Below are 25,255 nucleotides of genomic sequence, written 5' to 3'. Positions count from 1 at the left end.
GATTGGTTAATAGTTGACAATACCCTAAGATCTGCTGGGGACAGTTGTGATTGATAATACGAAGGCAACATTGCATGTGTATTACGCTGGGGTGAACAAGGGTATTCATTACACCAGGGCAGTGTTTTCCAATTAGGGTGCCTCCAGCTGTTGCAAATCTACAACTCCCAGCATGCTCGGAGTTGTAGATTTGCAACAGCTGGAGGCACTCTGGTTGGGAAACACTGCGCTGGGATGAACACTGTCACTAGCGCAGTGGGGGAGATTGATCAAAACCTGTGCAGAGGCAAAGTTGCCCAGTTGCCCATAGCAACCAATCAGATCGCTTCTTTCATTTTGCAGAGGCCTTGTTAAAAAAAGAAGCTAGCTGATTGGTTGCTATGGGCAACTGGGCAACTTTTCCCCTGCACAGGTTTTGATAAATCTTCCCCTGTGTATGTTAACCCCTGCCAAGCCCTCCTGTAAGAGCACTGGAAGCAAGTCCCATTTTAATTTTATATTAGTTCCTCTCAGAGACGTAGTTTGTGGCTTCTGGGCTCCAATGCAAAATCTGAAACAGGGCCCTATATGCCAATTATAATACTGATCTCTTATGGGGCAGATGTGCTTTGGGGCCCTCTTTGGGGCCTGATGTGCTTTGGGGCCCTCTTTGGGGCCAGTGTGACTGTTACCTGCTACCTCTATAGCTACGCCCCTGGTTCCTCTCTCCTCGCCCCCTCCCTGTATTATGGTTTGGACTCTTTTACATATCCATGTACTCAGAGACTAAAATTGATTGGATTTTATACACTGTCATTCTTCATAGTGAATCTTCCCAGAGATTGATATTGCATAGAAACTAACTTTAAACGGTAAGGAAAGCATAATAATGGATATTTGAAGTATTGGAAAGTAGACAGGTCGGGGATCTTAAGGAGATTAAATTGATAAAAGAAAACAAAAAAGACGATCCATCATAAAATAATTTAAGCGTCCTCTCTGAACTCCAATGATGTTCCGATGACAGAACCATTATATAGGAACTTCCACATAAAGCAGATACATTCAGCCCTTGTCATATATCATCAGGGTTTAAGAAAAGTTCTTGCAATTTCGGTCTGGTCTTTAGGAACTTTTTGAATGGCACATCATGATATCCTGTGGTGAATAATACTGATACAGTTTAGCAATGAATATAGGGAAACCAGTGGAGCAGACGGCTATATATTTACACAGTATGTCTGCTTTTTATGGGACCACCTGGAGGAGACCTTAAAAACACTCTGTCCTATATGACCTGGAAGCTGAACAAGGAAAGGGTATGTATTAGATAGTGGGACCCTGTGCAATTATAATATAACATTATGCTTAGATGGTGTTTAGGTTCCAAGTGCCAGCTAGATGCCTGCTATATTTACATGGTGCGTAGATGGTGTTTAGATAGCATTAGGTATCAAGTGCCAGCTACGTTCCTTCTTTATTTACATGGTGCGTAGATGGTGTTTAAATAGCATAAGGTACCAGGTGCCAGCTACGTTCCTTCTTTATTTACATGGTGCTTAGATGGTGTTAAGGTAGCATTAGGTACCAGGTGTCAGCTAGGTTCCTGTTATATCTACATGGTGCTTAGATGGTGTTTAGATGACATTGGTACCAGGTGCCAGCTAGGCGCTAAGATGTGTATAGATAGCATTAGGTAACAGGTGCCAGCAAGGTGACTGCTATATCTACATGGTGCTTTGATGGAGTTTAGAGAGCATTAGGTACCAGGTGTAAGCTAGGTTCCTGCTATATCTACATGGTGCTTAGATGGTGTTTTGATTGCATTGGTACCAGGTGCAAGCTAGGTGCTAAGATGTGTTTAGATAGCATTAGGTCACAGGTGCTAGCTAGGTGACTGCTATATCTAAATGGTGCTTAGATGGTGTTTAGATAGCATTAGGTACCAGGTGCCAGCTAGGTGCTAAGATATGTTTAGATAGCATTAGGTACCAGGTGCCAACTAGGTGCCTGCTATATTTTTCATGGTGCCTTGATGGTGTTTAGATACAAGGCCCCACCTTGGTGTCTGCTATATGTACAGTATAAACCACAAAAGATACATTGTAGCAGATTTACTATTCTAAATGTGTTAAAATTCTGGCCTAACTTACGTTAACCATTTTTTTTTGCACCATAGATGCTTTGCATCTATTATGTGTTTTTAAACACTGATTATGCTTAATTCGTCAAGGGGTGCCAGAAATGAAGCTGCCAGAGGCAATGTGATGATTTGGACAAATGTTGAGACCTTACATATGAATGAGACATACCCCCTTCCCACCTAAGTATAATTGGAAATGACGTTTACCACATCATGCTACTTCACATCAATTTTGACTGGCGATGGGTATATATTGATGAAGGGATTGCGGATTGATGTAATGTAGTGTATTGAGTTATACTATTTGCCTAAATTCAGTAAAATGCTGCAAAGATGATAGGATGGTGACCTATCCTATCATCAACACAGGAGCAACACAGGAGCTCCTTAAAGGGGTACTCCGGTGCTTACACATCTTATCCCCTATCCAAAGGATAGGGGATAAGGTGCCTGATTGCGGGAGTCCCGCAGCTGGGGACGACCACGATCATGCACACGGCACCCCGTTTGTAATCAGTCCCCGGAGGGTGTTTGCTCCGGGTCTGATTACGCTCGACTACAGGGCCGGCGGTGTGTGACGCCACGCCCCCGCCCCCGTGTGATGTCACGCTCCGCCCCTCAATGCAAGCCTACAGGAGGCTTGCATTGAGGGGTGGAGCGTGACATCACACGGGGCGGAGGCGTGACGTCACACGCCGCCGGCCCTGCTGTCGAGCGTAATCAGACCCGGAGCGAACACGCTCTGGGGTCTGATTACAAATGGGGTGCCGCGTGCATGATCGTGGGCGTCCCCAGCTGCGGGACTCCCGCGATCAGGCATCTTATCCCCTATCCTTTGGATAGGGGATAAGATGTGTAAGCACCGGAGTATCCCTTTAAAGCAAAGAAATTGCACATTCTACTGAGTCATTAATCTCACCTCTCCCTGATGGGGCTTTTTTTACTAAAGACTAGACTAGAAGCACAAAGACCCATTACGGCCCTGTCCTGGCAAAGCATCTCAAGGGAGGAAAGTCAGCTTCTTGGTGATGTCCATATGTTCCAGACCCCGGGCAGACATTGACGGCAAAGTATTCATCTAGGTATTAAATGTAATCCTTCTATTTATAATTATATTAGTTTAAACAATTACTTTTGAGCCTGTGAAGATGGAGGGATATTGTAAAAAATGTCTGTAATTTCTAAATGCCAATGCAATATTTTTTTTATTGGAAAACCGCTTAAAGCGAACCCGTCAGATCCAAAAAAAAAAAATGTTTTTTAAGATATCACTCAGTACCTAATCCTGACCATGTGTTATGTGTCTAACACCTTTATTTATTTTTTTGTTGCACTTTTAATTTAGCTCACTAGCCTGAATTCTGTTCAAAGGGAAGGGCATGGCCTCACTGTGCAGGTCTCCGCCCCCTCCCTCAGTATGCTGTCTGCTCTCCCCTAGCATTAGTAAAACTACAACTCCCAACTTGTCCTCACTGACAGTAGCAGGACACAAGCTGACAGTGGGAGGAGTTTCCTCCAGCTATGAGCCCTGCACTCACAGCTGTCAATCAAGGAAGTGTGTCCATGACATAGGTGATAATGCATGGACTAGTATGTATCTAAGCAGGCAGGGGGGCAGCTGTTTGACTAATGAAAGCAATTGCAAAACCAATTTAAGCAAAAAGATTAAAGGGGTACTCCAGTGGAAAACATTTTTTTCCCTATCAACTGGCTCCACAAAGTTAAACAGATTTGTAAATTACTTCTATTAAAAAAATCTTAACCTTCCAGTACTTATCAGCTGCTGTATGCTACAAAGGAAGCGGAGTTGCTCTTTCCTGTCTGACCACAGTGCTCTCTACTGACACCTCTGTCCATGTCTGGAACTGTCCAGAGTAGGAGCAAATCCCCATAGCAAACCTCTTCTTCTCTGGCCAGAGAGCACTGTTTTTAGGCAGAAAAGAACAACTAACCTCCCTCTGTAGTATACAGCAGCTGATAAGTAATGGAAGGATTAATATCTTTATATCGAAGTAATTTACAAATCTGTTTAACTTTCTGCCACCAGTTGACTTTCCCCCACCGGAGTACCCCTTTAAAGTCTCCACTTGGTCGTGAGTCCCTCTTTAAGAGTCGTTAAAGGGGAACTGGAGATTACAACATAGTTCCTGAGCATTTTAGGACTCAGCTTTTTATGACAGACCGGGTTCTTAATTATTGATATGTTCCCTCTGTTCTGGCAGCGCACCTGTAGTGGAGGTATTTTCGGACTAGGTTCTGCATATTTATGACCGCACATGGCCAATACTGGGCTCCTGCCACTAATTCTCCTCTCTGATGATACAAAACGCTGTGTTGTGCAGCTTCTATGATGCTCAGCTATGCCACTTATCCAGTGTAACCGCTAATTCACAAAGTAATAAAAACACACATACAACAGTACACAAGTCTACATACACTAAGTCAGTGTTTTCCAAACAGCGTGCCTCTGGCTGTTGCAAAACTACAACTCCCAGCATGCCCGGACAGCCTTCGGCTGTCTGGGCATGCTGGGAGTTGTAGTTTTGCAACAACTGGAGACACAGAGGGCCATATTCAAAACTCTTCACATCAAAAATTTTGTTTCACGCAAAAAATCTGATCTTCAAATAGTTTTACATGAGAATTATCCAAGGTTTACACTAGTCACACCAGTTTTGCAAAATTGGGCGTGGCTATGTATAATGTTAAAGGGGTATTCCAGGAAAAAACTTTTTTATATATATCAACTGGCTCCAGAAAGTTAAACAGATTTGTAAATTACTTCTATTAAAAAATCTTAATCCTTTCAGTACTTATGAGCTTCTGAAGTTAAGGTTGTTCTTTTCTGTCTAAGTGCTCTCTGATGACACGTGTCTCGGGAACCGCCCAATTTAGAAGCAAATTCCCATAGCAAACCTCTTCTAAACTGGGCGGTTCCCGAGACATGTGTCATCAGAGATTACTTAGACAACCTAAACTTTAGAAGCTCATAAGTACTGAAAGGATTAAGATTTTTTTAATAGAAGTAATTTACAAATCTGTTTAACTTTCTGGAGCCAGTTGATATTTAAAAAAAAAGTTTTTTCCTGGAATACCCCTTTAACCCCTTAAGGACGCAGGACGTAAATGTACGTCCAGGTGTGGTGGTACTTAACGCACCAGGACGTACAGTTACGTCCTAAGCATAACCGCGGGCATCGGGGCGATGCCCGTGTCATGCGCGGCTGATCCCGGCTGCTGATCGCAGCCAGGGACCCGCCGGCAATGGCCGACGCCCGCGATCTCGCGGGCGTCCGCCATTAACCCCTCAGGTGCCGGGATCAATATAGATCCCGGCATCTGCGGCAGTTCGCGACTAAAATGAACGATCGGATCGCCCGCAGCGCTGCTGCGGGGATCCGATCATTCATAACGCCGCACGGAGGTCCCCTCTCCTTCCTCCGTGCGGCTCCCGGCGTCTCCTGCTCTGGTCTGTGATCGAGCAGACCAGAGCAGAAGATCACCGATAATACTGATCTGTTCTATGTCCTATACATAGAACAGATCAGTATTAGCAATCATGGTATTGCTATGAATAGTCCCCTATGGGGACTATTCAAGTGTAAAAAAAAATGTAAAAAAATGTAAAAGTAAAAGTAAAAAAAAAGTGAAAAATCCCCTCCCCCAATAAAAAAGTAAAACGTCCGTTTTTTCCTATTTTACCCCCAAAAAGCGTAAAAAACATTTTTTATAGACATATTTGGTATCGCCGCGTGCGTAAATGTCCGAACTATTAAAATAAAATGTTAATGATCCCGTACGGTGAACGGCGTGAACGAAAAAAAATTAAAAAAGTCCAAAATTCCTACTTTTTTAATACATTTTATAAAAAAAAAATTATAAAAAATGTATTAAAAGTTTTTTATATGCAAATGTGGTATCAAAAAAAAGTACAGATCATGGCGCAAAAAATGAGCCCCCATACCGCCGCTTATACGGAAAAATAAAAAAGTTATAGGTCATCAAAATAAAGGGATTATAAACGTACTAATTTGGTTAAAAAGTTTGTGATTTTTTTTAAGCGCAACAATAATATAAAAGTATATAATAATGGGTATCATTTTAATCGTATTGACCCTCAGAATAAAGAACACACGTCATTTTTACCAGAAATTGTACGGCGTGAAAACAAAACCTTCCAAAATTAGCAAAATTGCGTTTTTCGTTTTAATTTCCCCACAAAAATAGTGTTTTTTGGTTGCGCCATACATTTTATGATATAATGAGTGATGTCATTACAAAGGACAACTGGTCGCGCAAAAAACAAGCCCTCATACTAGTCTGTGGAGGAAAATATAATAGAGTTATGATTTTTAGAAGGCGAGGAGGAAAAAATGAAAACGTAAAAATTAAATTGTCTGAGTCCTTAAGGCCAAAATGGGCTGAGTCCTTAAGGGGTTAATGTTTTACAGTCCATTTTACATCAAAAATTTTACACCCGCTTTTTGCTAGTGTACAAATCACAAAAATGGTTGTAGTTTTTCCTTTTTTTTCTTTTCTTCTTTTCTTTAGATTTTTGGGTAAAAGGTGTTATTTAATCAATTATTGAAAAATAAATCATTATTATTGGAAAATGTTGTTAAAAAAAATATATATATTCTTTTCATGGTCACTGCACCTGAACTCACATTTAAGCTCTAGAAATGTTTTATTTATACAGTTATCGCTTATCTGGGCACTAGTAATCATGGAATATTATGTGAGATGCTTCAGCCAAAATCTTCCGGGATGTAAAATCTGGCACCAAATTCAGCAATTTTGGCGCAAAAAAAAAATACAATATGGCGGTAAAAAAAATTGGTGCCAAATTTGGCAATTTTGAAGCAAAATTGGCACAAAAGTGAACTTTCCTATATTTTCAAAGCAGCACAAGAGACCTTTCAAAATATGAGAAGAAAAAAAAAGTTGTAATTAATATCGCTGGAACAGAAATGACAGTAGTTTTGAATATCTCCCCCCCACTGTTTGGAAAACACTGTACTAAATAATAATCATTCATAGGCATAAACTGATGATTCGGCCTATCAGCCCTAACTTCCCCATTGACATTCACAGCAGAATTGGCTAAATGTAGAATATGTTTTTTTTTATTATAGATTGCTGCATGCTGGCTCTGATGCTGTGTATGTTCACAATGTAATTCCATCTGTTTATTAGTGTAAATTTTCCTAGACAGCAGAGACCCGAAAATCAAAGAATTGTCTGGCATCTCTATAAATATTAGATTATTGACAAATCCAACCAAACATGACTGATAAATAAATAAGGCTGGTTGTAAATATTACTAAAAATATCACTTATACAGTGGAAAATTACTTTTTCCATTTGCCCATTTTCCTACAGGAGTTAAAAAAAAAATAAAACATTAGACACTCATTGTACTGGTTAAAAATCATGGAGAAAAATCATGTCATGGCATAAAGCTGTGGTCACCCCAGCTGTTACAAAACCAAAACTCCTATCTTCTCTTCACAGGTAAAGGCTAAAGCTATGAAGCACGCAGCTAAGTTCTTCACTCCCTAGCTCAGTGCTTGCTGCATAGGCCGGGCAGTCAGGGTTGCAAAGACAACTGTACCATACAAGCGTGTTCCATGCACGAGCGCTTTTCTTATTTATAAGACTCATGCACGGAACTCTCTGTGCATGGTTTGATTGCCCCGGCAACTGTACTGCCTAGCATGGCCTGGGTCTTTCCACACCCACCTTTGCAGAACAGGTAGGAGAGCAATGCTGGAGTTACACATTGATTTAGAAAAATTGTTGACAATGGCGATAATGAATAGGAAATAGAGATTTAGGATTACACAAAAACCTATAAGGTTACACTAGGTTTTCCCAACTAGGGTTAATGGTTACCCTGGAAGGTTGGGAATCTTAAAGCCGACATCTCAGGTTATGTTTTCATCAACAATGTGCCTTCTAGTTATAACAGAAGCCACAGCGCTGTTCCAGATTCGATGCGAGATGGGCATTGGTGGTGTCAAATGGACATCACTGGTAGCGCCCAAAGCCCTTTGAACCCTATAGGTGTCCAATAGGGTCCAAAGGGTTCTGCCATGGTATGAAATAAAAAGGTCTGAAAATAATGGCACGGTATGCAGAACAACATAGATGAGAACACAAGGATTACACAAAAGCCCATAAGGCCAGACAAGGTTATCCCAACTAGGGTTGAATATTACCCTGGAATTTTTTGGAACCTAGTTAGAGGACAGAAGAAGTCAGGTTTTTCTCCATGATAAGGTTGGGAATCTTAAAGCCGACATCTCAGGTTATGTTTTGATGAGAACACAACCTTAAATCAGCAGATTTTAGCATATATAACGCTCTACAACGCATTATATATGGTAAAATTGTTATCCTCACCATCCCCCGGGGACATTTTTCCCCCAGGGATGGTGAAGATATGAAGTTATAGAGTATCGTCGAACCCCCAAACCCTTCCCCCCCCCCCCGACCGCCCGGTAAGTAGTCCCCTGGGTCGGTACCTGGGAACTACACTTACTAGCTCCCGATGCCCCTTAGCAGACGGAGCAGAGTGGTGATGTGCGCCGTCAATCAAGGCGAGGGGGCAGGACCACAGCCATAGCAATGGGAGCTAGTAAGTAGAAGTCCCCGCCCAGGGGACTACTTGTTGAGTGGGCGGGGGGGGGGGGGGTTGGATATTTTATAACTTCATATCTTCATCATCTCTGGGGGAACAAACGTCCCCTGGAGATGTGAGGATATTGATTTTAGCATATATAACGCATTGTCAGAAGTTATATATGCTAAAATCTGCCAATTGGTTACCTTTAACATGACTCTTGACAGTAGATATACTTTACCTACAATAAAAAAAAAGTTCTCCAGCCTCCAGGGTGATAAAATCTTCATCAACCAACAAATGTATCTAGATTACATAAAAATCAAAAAGAGAAATGTTTCTTACCAGTTGGGTTCACATGTGGTTCCAATTTTGCTTGTTGTGTAGCTACTCCATCCCATGGTTGGGGGAATTGTCCAAATAAAAGAGAAAACCCACACAAATAGAATACCAATGGCGGAATGTTTTCCACGGAGGCGGAGGTTTCCAAGTGGTCGGCAAATCACCACATATCTTTCAAAGGCCAAGATCGACAAGGACCACAAAGCTACAATTCCTGAGAGGCAAAAGGCAAAATATTTAAGAAGTTTGTAAGCAATAATGGATGATGTTTTTATTATAAACCATAAGGCTAGGTTCACACTGCGGAATCTCCAGGCAGAAAATTTCCACCTGGAGATTCCGAGTGCAGCCAGCGCCAAATCAGTTGGCACTAGGACCGTGCGGACACTGCAGTCTCCAATAGACTGCAATGTGTTCCGCAAATATTTCCGCCTGAAGAATGAGCAACGCCATTCTCCAGGCGGAAATTTGAAAGTGCATTTTCCGTTCACAAATTCCACTTCACAAATTCTGAGGTGTAAATTTGTGAACGGAAACCCATTCACTACACTATACATTTTAGTAAGCGGAATTTGTGCCTGTAATTTCAAAGTGGAATTGTAGGCGGAAATTTCATAGTGTGAACCTAACCTAAGAGTGCTGATCCAATATGATGGTACACAGGGTTACTATGGAGGAACGTCCAATATTCAAAGAAATAGAAGAAATTCAACTACACAGAACCCAAGATATATAGAGATATATATTAGTGTAGGCTTCACCGTGCCCAGTCCTAAGGTCTGCTGTAGTCGAAGACCAGATAATAAAGATAGCACAACCAATGGAGTGTCTCATAGAGGATACTATATTGGTTGTGTTGCATTTATTACCTCTATCTTCAATGAAAATCACAAGTCTTTACAGATCACCGACCATATATTTTGCTCTAACATGGGCTAGGGAACTTTGGACATAGAGAGTATTTATATACATTAGTCCATGCAGCACTTAAAGGGGTTATCCACCATTAGGTGATTTTAGTACGTACCTGGCAGGCAGTAATGGACATGCTTAGGAAGGATCTGCGCTTGTCTTGGGGCTAAATGGCTATGTTGTGAGATTACCATAACACTGTGGCTAGCTTTTTGTGAACTTGTATTTCCTGTTTGACTTTTCTTTTCTTGACTACAAATCCCACAATTCCATTTTCCTCCCTCCCACACATCAGCCACCCCACCCATTGACACATAAATTAGCTGCATCCATTCAAAGACCTGTGGTTTTCAATCAGGGTGCCTACAGCTGTTGAATTAGTTGCAGACTGATCCCTCTCCCACCAAGCGATCCCTCCACCCATTGAAGCAGACAGGCTCCCTGTCATCAGCTGACTAGGGATGTCAGGTCTCGGCCGCATTGCAACATGGGAAAAATCTGAGACAACAGTCATTTGGTATGCTGGTAAAAATAAATACTGGAGTGAAATTTACAGAATTGTGAAAAACCATCACACACACTACAGGTACAGACACTATATTATGAACTACACTAACTTTACAGCCCCTGTAGCATAGTCAAATAAAAAAAAATCCTGGAATATCCCTTTAAGGGGTTAATGCAGGTGAAAGTTTTTCATAGTATAATGAAAAGTTTTACAGTACATATTTTGTAAGGTTAAAAAAAGGCAAGAGTTCATCAGGTTCAATATAAAACCCTACTGTGTTGATCCAGAGGAAGGCAAAAACAAGAACAAAAAAAAACAAAAAAAACACGAGGCTGATGCCAATTGCCCCATGACAGCAAAAATCCCTTTCCTACTCCAATATGGCATCAGAATAAATCCCTTGATCAATGTTCTATTCCCATAAACATAGCATCCAGACCCCCCCCCCCCCCCTTGAGCTTGTTTATGAGTCAGACATCACAAGGCAGAGAGTTCCATAGTTTCACTGCTCTTACAGTAAAGAATCTCTGTCTGTGCTGGTGTAGAAACCTTCTTTCCTCTAGACGTGGAGCATGCCCCCTTGTCATGGTTATTGGCCTAGGCATAAAACGATCATATCGAAATATAACGAAATATCTTGCCCTTAAGATGTCTTTTCTCCAAAATAATTTTTCTATACATGTTCTATATGAATTCTTCTTGGCTTTTAAGATATTTGCTTGCTGTTCTTCAATAGGAACTGTAATTGTTTACATTAGCATGGAAGGTTCCCATTGAATGACTGCAAGCAAAGATCTTGAAAACCAGGAGGGATTGGCTCTGTCTGCTGTAGAGTTATGGAGTGTGTGGATTGGGTTCAGAAGCCGAGCGCAATTCATACACAGCAGATATGAGCTCTATATTACAGATGACACCCTGCAGCAGAAGCCGCGACCAGAGATAACTCTGATCTCAGCCATTCATTCACCTTGATTATGCGGATCACAGTGAAAGTAGCATCTCAAAAGTTAAACAGTAGAAGGGGGCTCCCACTGTGACCTGGCCACCCTGCCCCACAATACAATCATGAGTACCCATTGGATGGTATGGCAGATGGGGCTTCATTATATGAGATTATCCAAGATTAGAAAGACAGAGCTGATTTCTTCCAAAACAGCACTAACCCTGTCCTCAGTTAGTATGTGGTATTGCAGCTCAGTTCCATTTAATTAAATTAAGCCACGTTGTAATACCACACACAACCAGGGTGCATCCAGCTGTTGCAAACCTACAGCTTCCAGCATTCCAAGAAAAATTGTAGTTTTACAACAGCTTCGGGCACCCGGGTTAGGAAACACTGATTTAAAGGGGTACTCCAGTGGAAAACGTATTTTTTTTTTTTTTATCAACTGGTGCCAGAAAGTTTAACAGATTTTTAAATTACTTCTATTAAAAAATATTTACCCTTCCAGTAGTTTTAGCAGCTGTATGCTACAGAGGAAATTCTTTTCTTTTTGAATTTCTTTTTTTTCTTGTCCACAGTGCTCTCTGCTGACACATGATGCCCGTATCAGGAACTGTGCAGAGCAGGAGAAAATAGCAAACCTATGCTGCTCTGGACAGTTCCTGATATGGACAGAGGTGTCAGCAGAGAGCACTGTGGACAACACAAAAAAGAAATTCAAAAAGCAAAGAATTTTTAATAGAAGTGATTTACAAATCTGCTTAACTTTCTGGCACCAGTAAATAAAAAATAAAAAGTTTTCCACCAGAGTACCCCTTTAAAGGAAAGCTGTCACATGTTTGCTGATTACGCTGATTCCTATTATCCCTACCTTGGCCAGATCCGCCCGGCCGTTCACCCGTAATCTTAGTTTTATTATATGTGGAAATCTAGCTGTAACTGGCACGGGCGGGGTTTCTGTAGCTTAACTGGCACTGACAGCAGCGCCGCCCGTCCGCAGCGCCGCACGCTTATGAATATTCATCCCCATTCCCTCTAGTTAGGAGCAATGAAAGAGGGAGAGCTGGAGGGAGGGGGATGAATATTCATAAGCGGGCAGCGCTGCGGATGGGCGGCACTGACGTCAGTGCCAGTTAAGCTACAGAAAGCCCGCCTGTGCCAGTTACAGCGAGATTTCCACATATAATAAAACTAAGATTACGGGTGAACGGCCAGGCGGATCCGGCCATAGTAGGGATCATAGGAATCAGCGTCTCCCGCACTATCCATCAGTACCTGTGGATAGTGCAGGAGCAAACATGTGACAGTTTTCCTTTAAAGGGGTTATCCAGGAAAATACTTTTTTTTTATTTTTTTTTTTATATCAACTGGCTTCAGAAAGTTAAAAAGATTTGTAAATGACTTCTATTAAAAAATCTTTACCCTTCCAGTAGTTTTAGCAGCTGTATGCTACAGAGGAAATTCTTTTCTTTTTTAATTTCTTTTTTTTCTTGTCCACAGTGCTCTCTGCTGACACATGATGCCCGTATCAGGAACTGTGCAGAGCAGGAGAAAATCCCCATAGCAAACCTATGCTGCTCTGGACAGTTCCTGATATGGACAGAGGTGTGAGCAGAGAGCACTGTGGACAACACAAAAAAGAAATTCAAAAAGCAAAGAATTTTTTATAGAAGTGATTTACAAATCTGCTTAACTTTCTGGCACCAGTAAATAAATAAAAAAATGTTTTCCACCGGAGTACCCCTTTAAAGGAAAGCTGTCTCATGTTTGCTCCCGCACTATCCACAGGTACTGATGGATAGTGCGGGAGATGCTGATTCCTATTATCCCTACCTTGGCCAGATCCGCCCGGCCGTTCACCCGTAATCTTAGTTTTATTATATGTGGAAATCTAGCTGTAACTGGCACGGGCGGGGTTTCTGTAGCTTAACTTGCACTGACGTCAGCGCCGCCCATCCGCAGCGCCGCACGCTTATGAATATTCATCCCCATTCCCTCTAGTTAGGAACAATGAAAGAGGGAGAGCTGGAGGGAGGGGGATGAATATTCATAAGCAGGCAGCGCTGCGGACGGGCGGCACTGACGTCAGTGCCAGTTAATTTACAGAAACCCCGCTCGTGCCAGTTACAGCGAGATTTCCACATATAATAAAACTAAGATTACGGGTGAACGGCCGGGCTGATCCGGCCATAGTAGGGATCATAGGAATCAGCATCTCCCGCACTATCCATCAGTACCTGTGGATAGTGCAGGAGCAAACATGTGACAGTTTTCCTTTAACCCCTTAAGGACTCAGCCCATTTTGGCCTTAAGGACAATTTAATTTTTACGTTTTCATTTTTTCCTCCTCGCCTTCTAAAAATCATAACTCTTTTATATTTTCATCCACAGACTAGTATGAGGGCTTGTTTTTTGCGCGACCAGTTGTCCTTTGTAATGACATCACTCATTATATCATAAAATGTATGGCGCAACCAAAAAACACTATTTTTTGGGGGAAATTAAAACGAAAAACGCAATTTTGCTAATTTTGGAAGGTTTTGTTTTCACGCCGTACAATTTATGGTAAAAATGACGTGTGTTATTTATTCTTAGGGTCAATACGATTAAAATGATACCCATTATTACATACTTTTATATTATTGTTGCGCTTAAAAAAAATCACAAACTTTTTAACCAAATTAGTATGTTTATAATCCCTTTATTTTGATGACCTCTAACTTTTTTATTTTTCCGTATAAGTGGCGGTATGGGGGCTCATTTTTTGCGCCATGATCTGTACTTTTTTTTGATACCACATTTGCATATAAAAAACTTTTAATACACTTTTTATAATTTTTTTTTAATAAAATGTATTAAAAAAGTAGGAATTTTGGACTTTTTAAAAAAAAATTTCGTTCACGCCGTTCACCGTACGGGATCATTAACATTTTATTTTAATAGTTCGGACATTTACACACGCGGCGATACCAAATATGTCTATAAAAAATGTCTTTTACGCTTTTTGGGGGTAAAATAGGAAAAAACGGACGTTTTACTTTTTTATTGGGGGAGGGGATTTTTCACTTTTTTTTTACTTTTACTTTTAAATTTTTTTACATTTTTTTTTACACTTGAATAGTCCCCATAGGGGACTATTCATAGCAATACCATGATTGCTAATACTGATCTGTTCTATGTATAGGACATAGAACAGATCAGTATTATCGGTCATCTCCTGCTCTGGTCTGCTCGATCACAGACCAGAGCAGGAGACGCCGGGAGCCGCACGGAGGAAGGAGAGGGGACCTCCGTGCGGCGTTATGAATGATCGGATCCCCGCAGCAGCGCTGCGGGCGATCCGATCGTTCATTTAAATCGCGAACTCCCGCAGATGCCGGGATCTGTATTGATCCCGGCACCTGAGGGGTTAATAGCGGACGCCCGCGAGATCGCGGGCGTCGGCCATTGCCGGCGGGTCCCTGGCTGCGATCAGCAGCCGGGATCAGCCGCGCATGACACGGGCATCGCTCCGATGCCCGCGGTTATGCTTAGGACGTAAATGTACGTCCTGGTGCGTTAAGTACCACCTCACCAGGAGGTACATTTACGTCCTGCGTCCTTAAGGGGTTAAAGGGGTTATCCAGGAAAATACTTTTTTTTTTTTTATATCAACTGGCTTCAGAAAGTTAAAAAGATTTGTAAATTACTTCTATTAAAAAATCTTAATCCTTTCAGTACTTTTTAGCTGCTGAAGTTGAGTTGTTCTTTTCTAAGTGCTCTCTGATGACACGTGTCTCGGGAACTGTTCAAAGTAGAAGCACATCCCCATAGCAAACCCATTCTATTCTGTGCAGTTCCCGAGACAAGCAGAGATGTCAGCAGAAAGCACTATGGCCAGACAGAAAAGAACAAGTCAACTTCAGCAGCTGATAATTATTGGAAGGATTAAGATTTTTTAAGAGAAGTAATTTACAAATCTGTTTAACTTTCTGGAGCCAGTTGATATATAAAAAAAAAGTTTTTTCTTGGAATACCCCTTTAAGGCTAAGTACTACTATTAGACTCTGGCAGGGTTTAATAGGATAACTCTGAGAGGCAGAATAAACTACAATACAGAAGTACTGCAAAATAGTGCATGGAATATTCCCCTATGTATTTATTTACTTTACTGTTTATTTATTTACTTATTTATTTATTAAAAATTTTTTTTATATGTGTTGACCATTTTCATTACATAAAAAAGAAACTGACCAATACAAATTTGACATAATAAAACAAACAACATGAATAGCACAGTATTTATCCCACATGGTGGAACCTTTGACTGCTGTTTGTAAGATCATACATTCATACAAATTGTCTAACGGGAACTCCATGTGACTGGAAATGTCTGTTTGTGATATCCCTAAGTATTGTAAATATACGACTGCAAATCTTTGATAAAACTTTCTTAATATGATTTGTCAATAGGTAAATTTTTTTTATTATGGAATAATATTTTTTTTTGCCAAAATTGGGACAAGGGTGGCAGAAAAGAGGATTCATACTCCAATACCTAAAGGGGATATAAAGGAATGGAAAATATATATATATTTTCCAAAAGCAGCACCACACCTGTCCTCAGGTTGTGTGTGGTATTACAACTTGGCTCTATTCACATGAATGGAACTGAGCTGCAATACCATATACAACCTGACGTCAGGTGTGGTGCTATTTTTTGAATGTTTTTCTAATTCTTTACGCCTTTTTTGACTTCAGCGTGACTAATATATCTATATTTTAGGGTAGCCAGGAGCCCGGCAGGGAAAAAGCTCAGAACCATTCATTCACACCGATCATGGTAATCCCAGAGGTCAGATCCCGACTGATCATTAGATATAACATTACTTTATAAGCTTAATATAAACATTAAGACCCTGTTAAAGGGGTACTCCCATGGAAAACTTTTTTTTCTTAAATCAACTGGTGCCAGAAAGTTAAACAGATTTGTAAATCACTTCTATTAAAAAATCTTAATCTCACTGTACAGAGCCCCGCTTGAAGAAGGGCCCTGATCTCTCTGCCGGCCTTCTCTGTCGACATCTGCATGGACCCAGAACAGGCTAGCCTGGCCATGTGGGTGGCTTATGAATTGTACAGTTGTATGAATCTTCTCCCTGCCTTTCACCGCTCCCTACACGATGGCACAGTCTGGCTTATAAGTTTTATGTGAAATATAACATATCTCTGACTGTACCATCATGTAGGGGGCAGTAAAAGGCAGGTAGAAGATGGAGTAGGCTTCCCAGCAGCACAGAGTATTTCTGGCAGGGACTGTAATTAGGCAGACAGTCTGCCTCACTACAGTTCCCTCCAGAAATACTCTGTGCTGCTGTGCTAAGCCAGTAATAAATCTCAGAGGCCTCACCCAAGCAGGGGGCAAAAAAGGTAAAGTGTGTGACTTATGAATGGACTAGTTGCTATTTTTTACTTGCCTTTCTATATGATGGCACAGTCAGAGATACGAGATATATATATGACAACATGACAATGTGCAATTATGTAGTGAGTGGTAAAAGGTGCAAAAACTGGTGAAAAACTTTGTTGTTTTTTTTTTTTTTTTTATCAACTGATGCTAGAAAGTTAAACAGATTTATAAATTACTTCTATTAAAAAAATCTTAATCCTTCCAGTATTTATTCGTGGCTGTATACTACAGAGGACATTCTTTTCTTTTTGGATTTCTCTTCTATCAGGACCACGGTGCTCTCTGCTGACACCTCTGTCCATTCTAGGAACTGTCCAGAGCAGGAGAAATTTCCTAAAATGGACAGAGGTGTCAGCAGAGAGCACTGTGGTCGTGACAGAAAAGAAATCCAAAAAGAAAAGAATTTCCTCTGTAGTATACAGCCGCTAATAAGTACTGGAAGGATTAAGATTTGTATAATAGAAGTAATTTACAAATCTGTTTAACTTTCTGGCACCAGTTGATTTAAAAAATAAAAAATAAATAAGTTTTACATGGGAGTACCCCTTTAACCCTTCTGAGGAGTTCAAGTTGCATGAAGACGCTTTATTCCATATCAGTTAAATAGCATTCTTCATAGCACGTAAAACAAAGACACATCAGTACTATAGAACTATACTGCATGAAAGCAAATTTGAAATCCCCAGACCCGGATCCTGCAGCCATTCATTAAACTGTACAACATCATGTGATCAAGCTAATGGCAGCCTGCATACAAACTTGTTCCAAAAGTGCCTTTTCTCTTTAGTATACAGCCCCTAAAAAGTACTGGAAGGATTAAGATTTTTTAATAGAAGTGATTTACAAATCTGTTTAACTTTCTGGTACCAGTTGATTTAAAAAAAAAAGTTTTCCACTGGAGTACCCCTTTAACATAGTGCAAATCCTCTCTACTACCCTGCTACTTTATAGCACAATAGCATTGCCCATAAAATTGATTTAAAAATACTTTCTATCTATACGTGGTCTCTCATTCAGATTTCTGCCTGTTGATAGAAACAAGGGGTTAATGTGACCAATTTGCATATTTTTGTACACACAGACAAATAAGTGCACCTGTGGATAAGTGCTTCGCTATCTAATACACTAATGTTCGCCTACCTGTGGATCTCTGGCTGTTGCAAAACTACAACTCCCGTCATGCCCTGACAGCCGCAGGCTGTCAGGGCATGATGGGAGTTGCAGTTTTGCCACAGCCAGAGAGCCTCAGTTTGGAGAACATTCTAAGACATCTTTGATTTCCACCTGAAACTTTCTTCGCACACCAAACCTGCCAAATGCAAAACCTACATCGCTTTTTAATGACGTTTTTTTCACTCCCATAGACTTCTATGGGAGAAAAACGGCAAGATTTTGACTAAGAAACGCCATACGCTCAACATGCTGTGGTTTTGCAAAACCGCCAAGGAGCTGAAAAACGCCAAAAAAGAGTGAAAAAACGCCAAAAGAAAAAATAAATGCGAAACTGAAAAACGCCAAGTGAAAAAATAATTTGTCGATTTCTCATTGATTTACAGCTAACATCTGGCCGCAGCATATTTTTGGACCGAAAAAACGCCATGCAACAGATTTGAAACTTAGCCTTAAGCACCCAGATCACCCATGAGGTCAAACTTTTTTTTAATGATATAATAAGGATATATATATATATATATATATATATATATAGATATATATAGATATATATATATATATTATAATAATAATAAAAAAAATTATATATTTATTTATTTTTTATTTATATTTTACTTTGTGATTGTTATTGCATACGATCAGGTTTTCGAAGGCTCTGAGGTGCTTGTCTGCATGCAGGGCTGATCTTAGCTCCTCTGGAAAGTCAACTAAGAACAGAACATTTTGAATACATGATATCATGTTAGTTCTGTCTTAGGAAGAGTATTGAGTCGCTTAAAATTCACCTGTTAAAAAAACAAAATGTTGGGTTAAACTACTTGGATGTAGCAGAGCCGGGGTTGTCAGGTGTAGTGTGTAGTGTGGTGCGTAGATGTTGGTTGTTCATTGGGAGAAAAGCGCTATATAAATGCTCGTTGTTGTCACAATTTAGATATTATTATTAATAACAATGATAATGATAAATAATTAATAATTCCTTTATCTATATAGCACCAACATATTCCACAGCGCTGTACTGAGATTGTCATCCCTGATACAAAATACAGATGCCTATATGACAAAATCGTCTCTGCTGCATCTGTGTGGTGCGAAAACTACAGTGAAGAATGACAAGGGGGTTAAGTATCAACGTTCTCTTCTTACCAAAAAAAGTTACAGCAAATCCTTCCAACACGCAAGCCCACGGTCCCAGGTAAAAGTATCCTCTGCTGTTGGTGGCGATGCTGATGCTGCCGCCAACAATGGACACCAAGAAGTCTGCCACCGACAGGTTGACGATGATATAGTTGAGGGGCTGCCGCAGCTGCTTGAACTTGAAGGTGACTATGATGACGATAAAGTTCTCAGCGATGGACAAAGTTGTGATCAGGCACATGAGGACCGTCAAGAGTTGGAAGTTCCAGGGCTCGACGGATTTCAGGGGACTCTGAAACGGGTTCCACTGGGTGGACGTCTCTGGACTGGCTTCTAGAGAGTCATTGGGGGACATGCTGCCGGTGGGAACTTGGTGGGTGATGAAGTCCGGCAACTGTAAAAGGTGGCAGCAAACAAGTTCAGCTGCAAGTCTTCCAACACGAAGAAGTCTTCTGCAGTCCTGGAGAAGACGGTGACAACCTGCAGGGCATTTTGCTTTATTTTTTTTTTATTTTCTCTTAAAAGGTGTCACTCATGAAAGGCAACCAGGAGAATCAATGAACTCCGGGCAATGCTGAATGTTGTGTACTCCTCCTTATATACATGTGCCATTGATCCATGCGTGCCTGTGTGCTCAGTGACCCCCCCTAGTGTGCAGCCACCCTTCATCTGACAGCAGCAGTGCTGAAAACCTCACCAGGCATTCCTGGTCCGTAGGAGAACATAACACTGGGATCCCTCCTTGACAGAATGTAGGCAAAGAGTTAATCCCCTCCCTTCTCAGAAGAAGGCTGGGTTCCTCAGAACAACGTGTGTACCAGTTTCCTCTTCTTACAAAAAAAAGTGACACGAGATGTAGATGGTAGTAGTTTCCTAGGAATGAATACCACAAGAAGGTTAATCCTGTCATTGCCTGATGCTGACAGTGCAACATATTGTAAGGAATGCAGACTGGGGAGGAAAGAAGAATCTTAAGATTCCTCAGGGAAATAAGGGCTGTGTACTCCAGCAGTCAGATGTGATGTGTGCGCCCTGCCTGATAGTGGACTATTAGTCCTTTCACTGGCGTATTGAATCCCATTGAATCCCCTTCCTGCTGCTTATAATAAAAAAAAAACGTAAAAGCCCAAATTACATGTACTCAAAGCAGATCCGAAATGACTTTTATTATGATTATTAATAAATGGGGCAAAATGTTCTATTGTATTTTAGCTTTAGTTAAAAATTATATATATATATATATATATATATATATATATATATATATATATATATATTATATATTTACAATGTTTTATGTCTTTCCCGTGAAACACTTTACTGCTGTTTATTTGCTTGTGATATACTATTCATGATGTTTTAATACATTGTATCTCTTACATTCAAGAGCTTTAAAACTGTTTTGTTTTATTACTCTCTATGGGGGGACCTTTATCAAAGCATTTAGTCGATTTTTTTTTGCTTAAAATTGTCGCAAATTGTTGCACATGCGCCTACGCTCTTTTTTCTGCGACTTTTTGCTTGTTCAGTGTCCTAAGCAAAAAATACAAATCTTGCTTACCAAAGCAAAAAGTGATTTTTGACTTGCAGTGGTCAGAGATTTATCAAGTGTGAAAGTTGCAAAAAAGTCGCATCGCATGAAAAAAACTACTAAATTTACTCCAGCTCAGACATGGAGCAGAAAAAGCCACCACAAAAGCAAAAGAAAAAAAAAGAAAAATTGCTTACGTGAAAGAAATTTATCAACAGGCTGAAAGCAGTAAGTCGCACATAAGAAAAAAAATTTGTAAGAAAAAAAAAAAAAAACTAAAAAAAGGAATACATAAGCAAACATTGATACATGTCCCCCTATATGTTGCTGCTACCACATTAACATATAATTCTCTCTACTCTACGGGTATTTTAGACTCACTTTTGTCATATTAATAAACTTTTTTTTTTTTTACACCCAGTCTATAACAGTCCATACTTCCAATGATACAAAACATACAAATATATTCTAAAACTTTATTTTAGGGCTCATACAACCGGCCATAATTTAGCTCTGAATGTCACCATACTGTTGTATACCTGTGTTCCTGATTTGGTAATGTACTATGTTTCATAAGTCTTCTTGTACAGAGATACAGTATTTTCTCAAAAAGGCACCATATGGCAACACATGGAGTGTCTACGGGTCTGTAATATAGGACTCTATGAGCAGAAACCTATAAGGCTAGGTTTACATCTTTAAAGTAGTCTACGTTCTAAATATAAGCTGAATACCAGAACAGCATCCCATTGTATACTGCTGCATACATATGCCAGATGCCTGATAACTTCTCTCCATTTGATAGCAGGTGATTCCCAACATATTGGTAAATCATTTAATTTACCTAAAGTCTTGACCACTAGGTGTCTCACTTCCTTACAATCTGCTGAGCCAGTCTACCTGCTGGAGATAATCCACACTGTTCAATAAAAGGTAAATCAAGGCTCCCTCTCACTTCTCACCACTTTTAAAACTAAACTATTGTCCACCAAACTATAAGCAGCTATCACGTCTGCTCATACAGCTTGCTGCAGTGTAATTCTGTACTACCACCACCACCTCAGTAGAAGCTCAGGGCACTCTTTCCTTGCTGCTGCTGTTTCTTGCATTTCTGCTCACACGTCACCTTTGAAACACAGTCCTTCAGTATCCCCTTCTTTTTTCACATGCCACATATAGTAGTGCAGTGAGTAAATCACTCCTAGCACAGTGTGAGCCTGTTCAGTGCAATTTCACCAGCACTATGTTATAACATAGCAGAGATAAATGTGTGCTGTGTTGAGTTGTGAATGGCCTGTGAAGTTAGGGAAAGGAAGTTCAGTATGAGTACTGCTGGCAAAACAGCAATTGTGGGACAGCATGGAGGAGACTTTCAGGGGCACAATGACACCACTAAGAGCACTAAAATCCCCTTGTCTTCACTCTGAAGGGTTAATCTAACAAAACTATGCAGGTAAATAAAAATCTTTTAAAACAATGTGCACTTTTTTTTTACTTTTAATATATTCATTTGCAAAATTAAAAAAAGAAATACTGTTACTAAAACATTAAACGGAGCAGTCCTACTAGGCTAGGGGAAAAAGGTTATAGAAATCAGAAGAATTGAAATGATAGAAGAGAAAAAAAGGTTTGTGTCAAATATTGGACATTTATTTAAAATAACAATGATACTCTTGATGACTTACTGGTGATGTCCTTGGCAGGGTCCTTGCTTTGATATATAAAATGTAAAATACATAAAAACACAATTGCTAGCTACAATTGTGCTAATGAGGTGGCTGGGACACAGGGTCTGTGCTATAGTAAGCACAGTGGGACAGTCTGGAAATTGCAAATGTCCTATTTGTTATAGGTGATGATTGGTGTGAATTGTAGTCTCAGTGAGGGTATTTTGCGCAAATAGCGGTGAAAGATGAAATCCACAGTGTTGGCCGTAGTGGCAGCGCTCGACAGCGTTGGAGACTCCCAGTGCTGAGCCCACTCTCCCTGTCTGCGCAGGGCTGTCTGTAAAATAAGCAGATGTGCGTGGTAGCGCTAAAGCTTCACCAAGTTTCACACAGTATCACGAAGTTACTCCTTCTATACCCCGACGGCATGGGGACAAGTTAAAGAAGGTGATAAAGGATATGTGCCTCTTACCAGCTCTTCAAATGCTCGGTGATCTGCGCGTATCTGTGTTGGAAGTCCTCTGGGCTCTGCCTTCTATACCCCGACGGCACGGGGAGGATAAGCAAGAAGTACAGAGGTCCAAGGCTGAATGCCGGTGCTAGCTGCGGCTAGTTAGTAATGCAAGTCTTGGACTCTGCTGGGGTAGCCTAGTGTTCGGCTCTGCTGGGGTAGCGGAGCGTCCCTGTTAAGTCTCAATCTCTGTGCAGCGAAACAGTCTATGACCAGACGCGTTTTGGAGAGCCACGTCCCCTTTTTCAATGGTGAGGGTAAGAAGACTAAGTGTCACTGTCGAGTGCTGCAACTACGGCCAACACTGTGGATGTCATCTTTCAGCGCTATTTGCGCAAAATACCCTCACTGAGACTACAATTCCCACCAATCATCACCTATAACAAATAGGACATTTGCAATTTCCAGACTGTCCCACTGTGCTTACTATAGCACAGACCCTGTGTCCCAGCCACCTCATTAGTGCAATTTTAGCTAGCAATTGTGTTTTTATGTATTTTACATTTTATATATCATTTGTATTATATTGTGTGTTGTCCAAAGCAACGTCCAATATTTGACACAAACCTTTTTTTTCTCTCCTATTATTTCAATTCTTCTGATTTCTATAACCTCCTTTCCCCTAGCCTAGTAGGACTGCTCCGTTTATTGTTAATTATTAGTATCTATAGGCACATCGGGTGTGTGCAACGCAGTATCCTCGGCCTGGGTCCTCATATAAGTATTTTATGTAGAGCTCCCATCTCTGTATCTTCCAAATGTTACTAAAACAGTCATGAGCAGGAGTGAATGTAAGCATATTAGAAATGTTTCTTTAGATTTTCAGTGAATTTATTACTTGTTGCAAAACCTTATCATTGTTATTTTTTTAGGTTTTTTATATGCTGAAGATTTTTTTTTTTTATGGCTTTGAATCATACTGGAAAAATGTTTTATGTATAGGATATGAGTTCCTGTATAACTTGTGTTTAAAGGTTAATGATTCTTACCAAGATAATTCATTTTCTCTTTGTCTTTCATTACAGGTGATTTACCAAGTATATCCTGCTCCATATTTAAAATTTATAATATTTGGTGATATGTATTACTGGCACATAGTGCTCCAGTGAGAAAACTGTAAGCAATAAAATCAGTTTTAGCCAATATATATATATATATATATATATATATATATATATATATATATATATGTATATACGGTATATATATATGTTTTATTAGAAGTTTAAACCATTTAAACAAATTTTAAAATCTGCTATTCAACCCCCTTATGTTATAAAGTAAAATAGTAGTGGGGCATTTTAGTAACTTTAAAAAAAAAAATTTTTTTATTACATATAAAACTATTAAGGCAACGATGAAATGAGTAAAAACAACTGCTACTTCTTAATATGAGGAATATGCTACTACCTAATGTGGGGAACCTGCTTCTACCTAATGTGGGGAACCTCTTCTAACTTATGTGGGGAACCTGCTACTACCTAATGTGGGGAACTATACTGTACCTAATGTGGGGAACTATACTGCCAAACTAATGTGGAGAACTATACTGCACCTAATGTGGGGGAACTATACTGCACCTTATGTGGGGAACTATACTGCACCTAATGTGGGGAACTATACTGCACCTAATGTGGGGAACTATACTGCACCTAATGTGGGGGAACTATACTGCACCTAATGTGGGGAAACTATACTGTATCTGATTAAGGGGGGGCAGGGGACTGGTGAAGGGGTGCATGGGACTGATTCAGGGGGCAGGGGAATGATTAAATATAAAAAATATATATATTTTTTCCTCTTTGTGTACGTTTCTGGGGGGGCGGGGGGGGCACAAGGTTAGCTCGCACAGGGCGCCTGAACACCTAAGGCCGGCCCTGAGTGTACCTCTTAGGTAGAGTACCTCTTGCAGAGACACATGCATACACTGTCACTTGCAAAATCTTGAAACTTTTAAATGGGCACTATTATAAAAAAAAATGTTTGGCTATTGCACTCCTTATGGTAAATAAAAAAATCTTTCTAATGTACTTTATTTCATTTGTGTTTAACCCCTTAAGGACGCAGGATGTAAATGTACGTCCTGGTGCGGTGGTACTTAACGCACCAGGACGTACATTTACGTCCTGTGCATAACCGCGGGCATCGGAGCGATGCCCTTGTCATGCGCGGCTGATCCCGGCTGCTGATCGCAGCCAGGGACCCGCCGGCAATGGCCGACGCCCGCGATCTCGTGGGCGTCCGCCATTAACCCCTCAGGTGCCGGGATCAATACAGATCCCGGCATCTGCGGCAGTGCGCAATTTGAATGAATGATCGGATCGCCCGCAGCGCTGCT

The 25,255-nt window shown here is 40.5% G+C and overlaps 1 protein-coding gene and 1 long non-coding RNA gene across 6 annotated transcripts in view; one reads left to right on the top strand and one right to left on the bottom strand.

Moving 5' to 3' along the window:
* Positions 1 to 20,392, bottom strand: part of LOC130281650 (vertebrate ancient opsin-like) — a 120,479-nt gene extending 100,087 nt beyond the window's left edge. The window contains exons 1-2 of the mRNA XM_056529097.1: positions 19,218 to 20,392; positions 9,093 to 9,303 (exon numbers count right to left, since the gene is read on the bottom strand). Of these exons, the coding sequence (XP_056385072.1) occupies positions 9,093 to 9,303; positions 19,218 to 19,563 (557 nt within the window). The 5' untranslated portion in view covers positions 19,564 to 20,392. The remainder of the gene's footprint in view (positions 1 to 9,092; positions 9,304 to 19,217) is intronic.
* Positions 867 to 24,055, top strand: LOC130282282 (uncharacterized). Of its 5 annotated transcripts, none has more exons than XR_008846318.1 (5): positions 867 to 1,298; positions 3,072 to 3,204; positions 16,218 to 16,274; positions 18,458 to 18,547; positions 23,943 to 24,055. It is a non-coding gene; the product is annotated as an uncharacterized LOC130282282 (long non-coding RNA). The 5 variants fall into 5 exon arrangements; XR_008846315.1 differs by lacking the exon at positions 23,943 to 24,055 and adding an exon at positions 19,065 to 19,353; XR_008846317.1 differs by lacking the exon at positions 16,218 to 16,274.
* The last annotated feature ends 1,200 nt before the right edge of the window (positions 24,056 to 25,255 follow it).

This window comes from Hyla sarda, chromosome 7 (assembly GCF_029499605.1).
Source record: "Hyla sarda isolate aHylSar1 chromosome 7, aHylSar1.hap1, whole genome shotgun sequence".
Classification (NCBI taxonomy): Eukaryota; Metazoa; Chordata; class Amphibia; order Anura; family Hylidae; genus Hyla; species Hyla sarda.
This window is presented reverse-complemented; position numbering and strand designations above follow the sequence as displayed.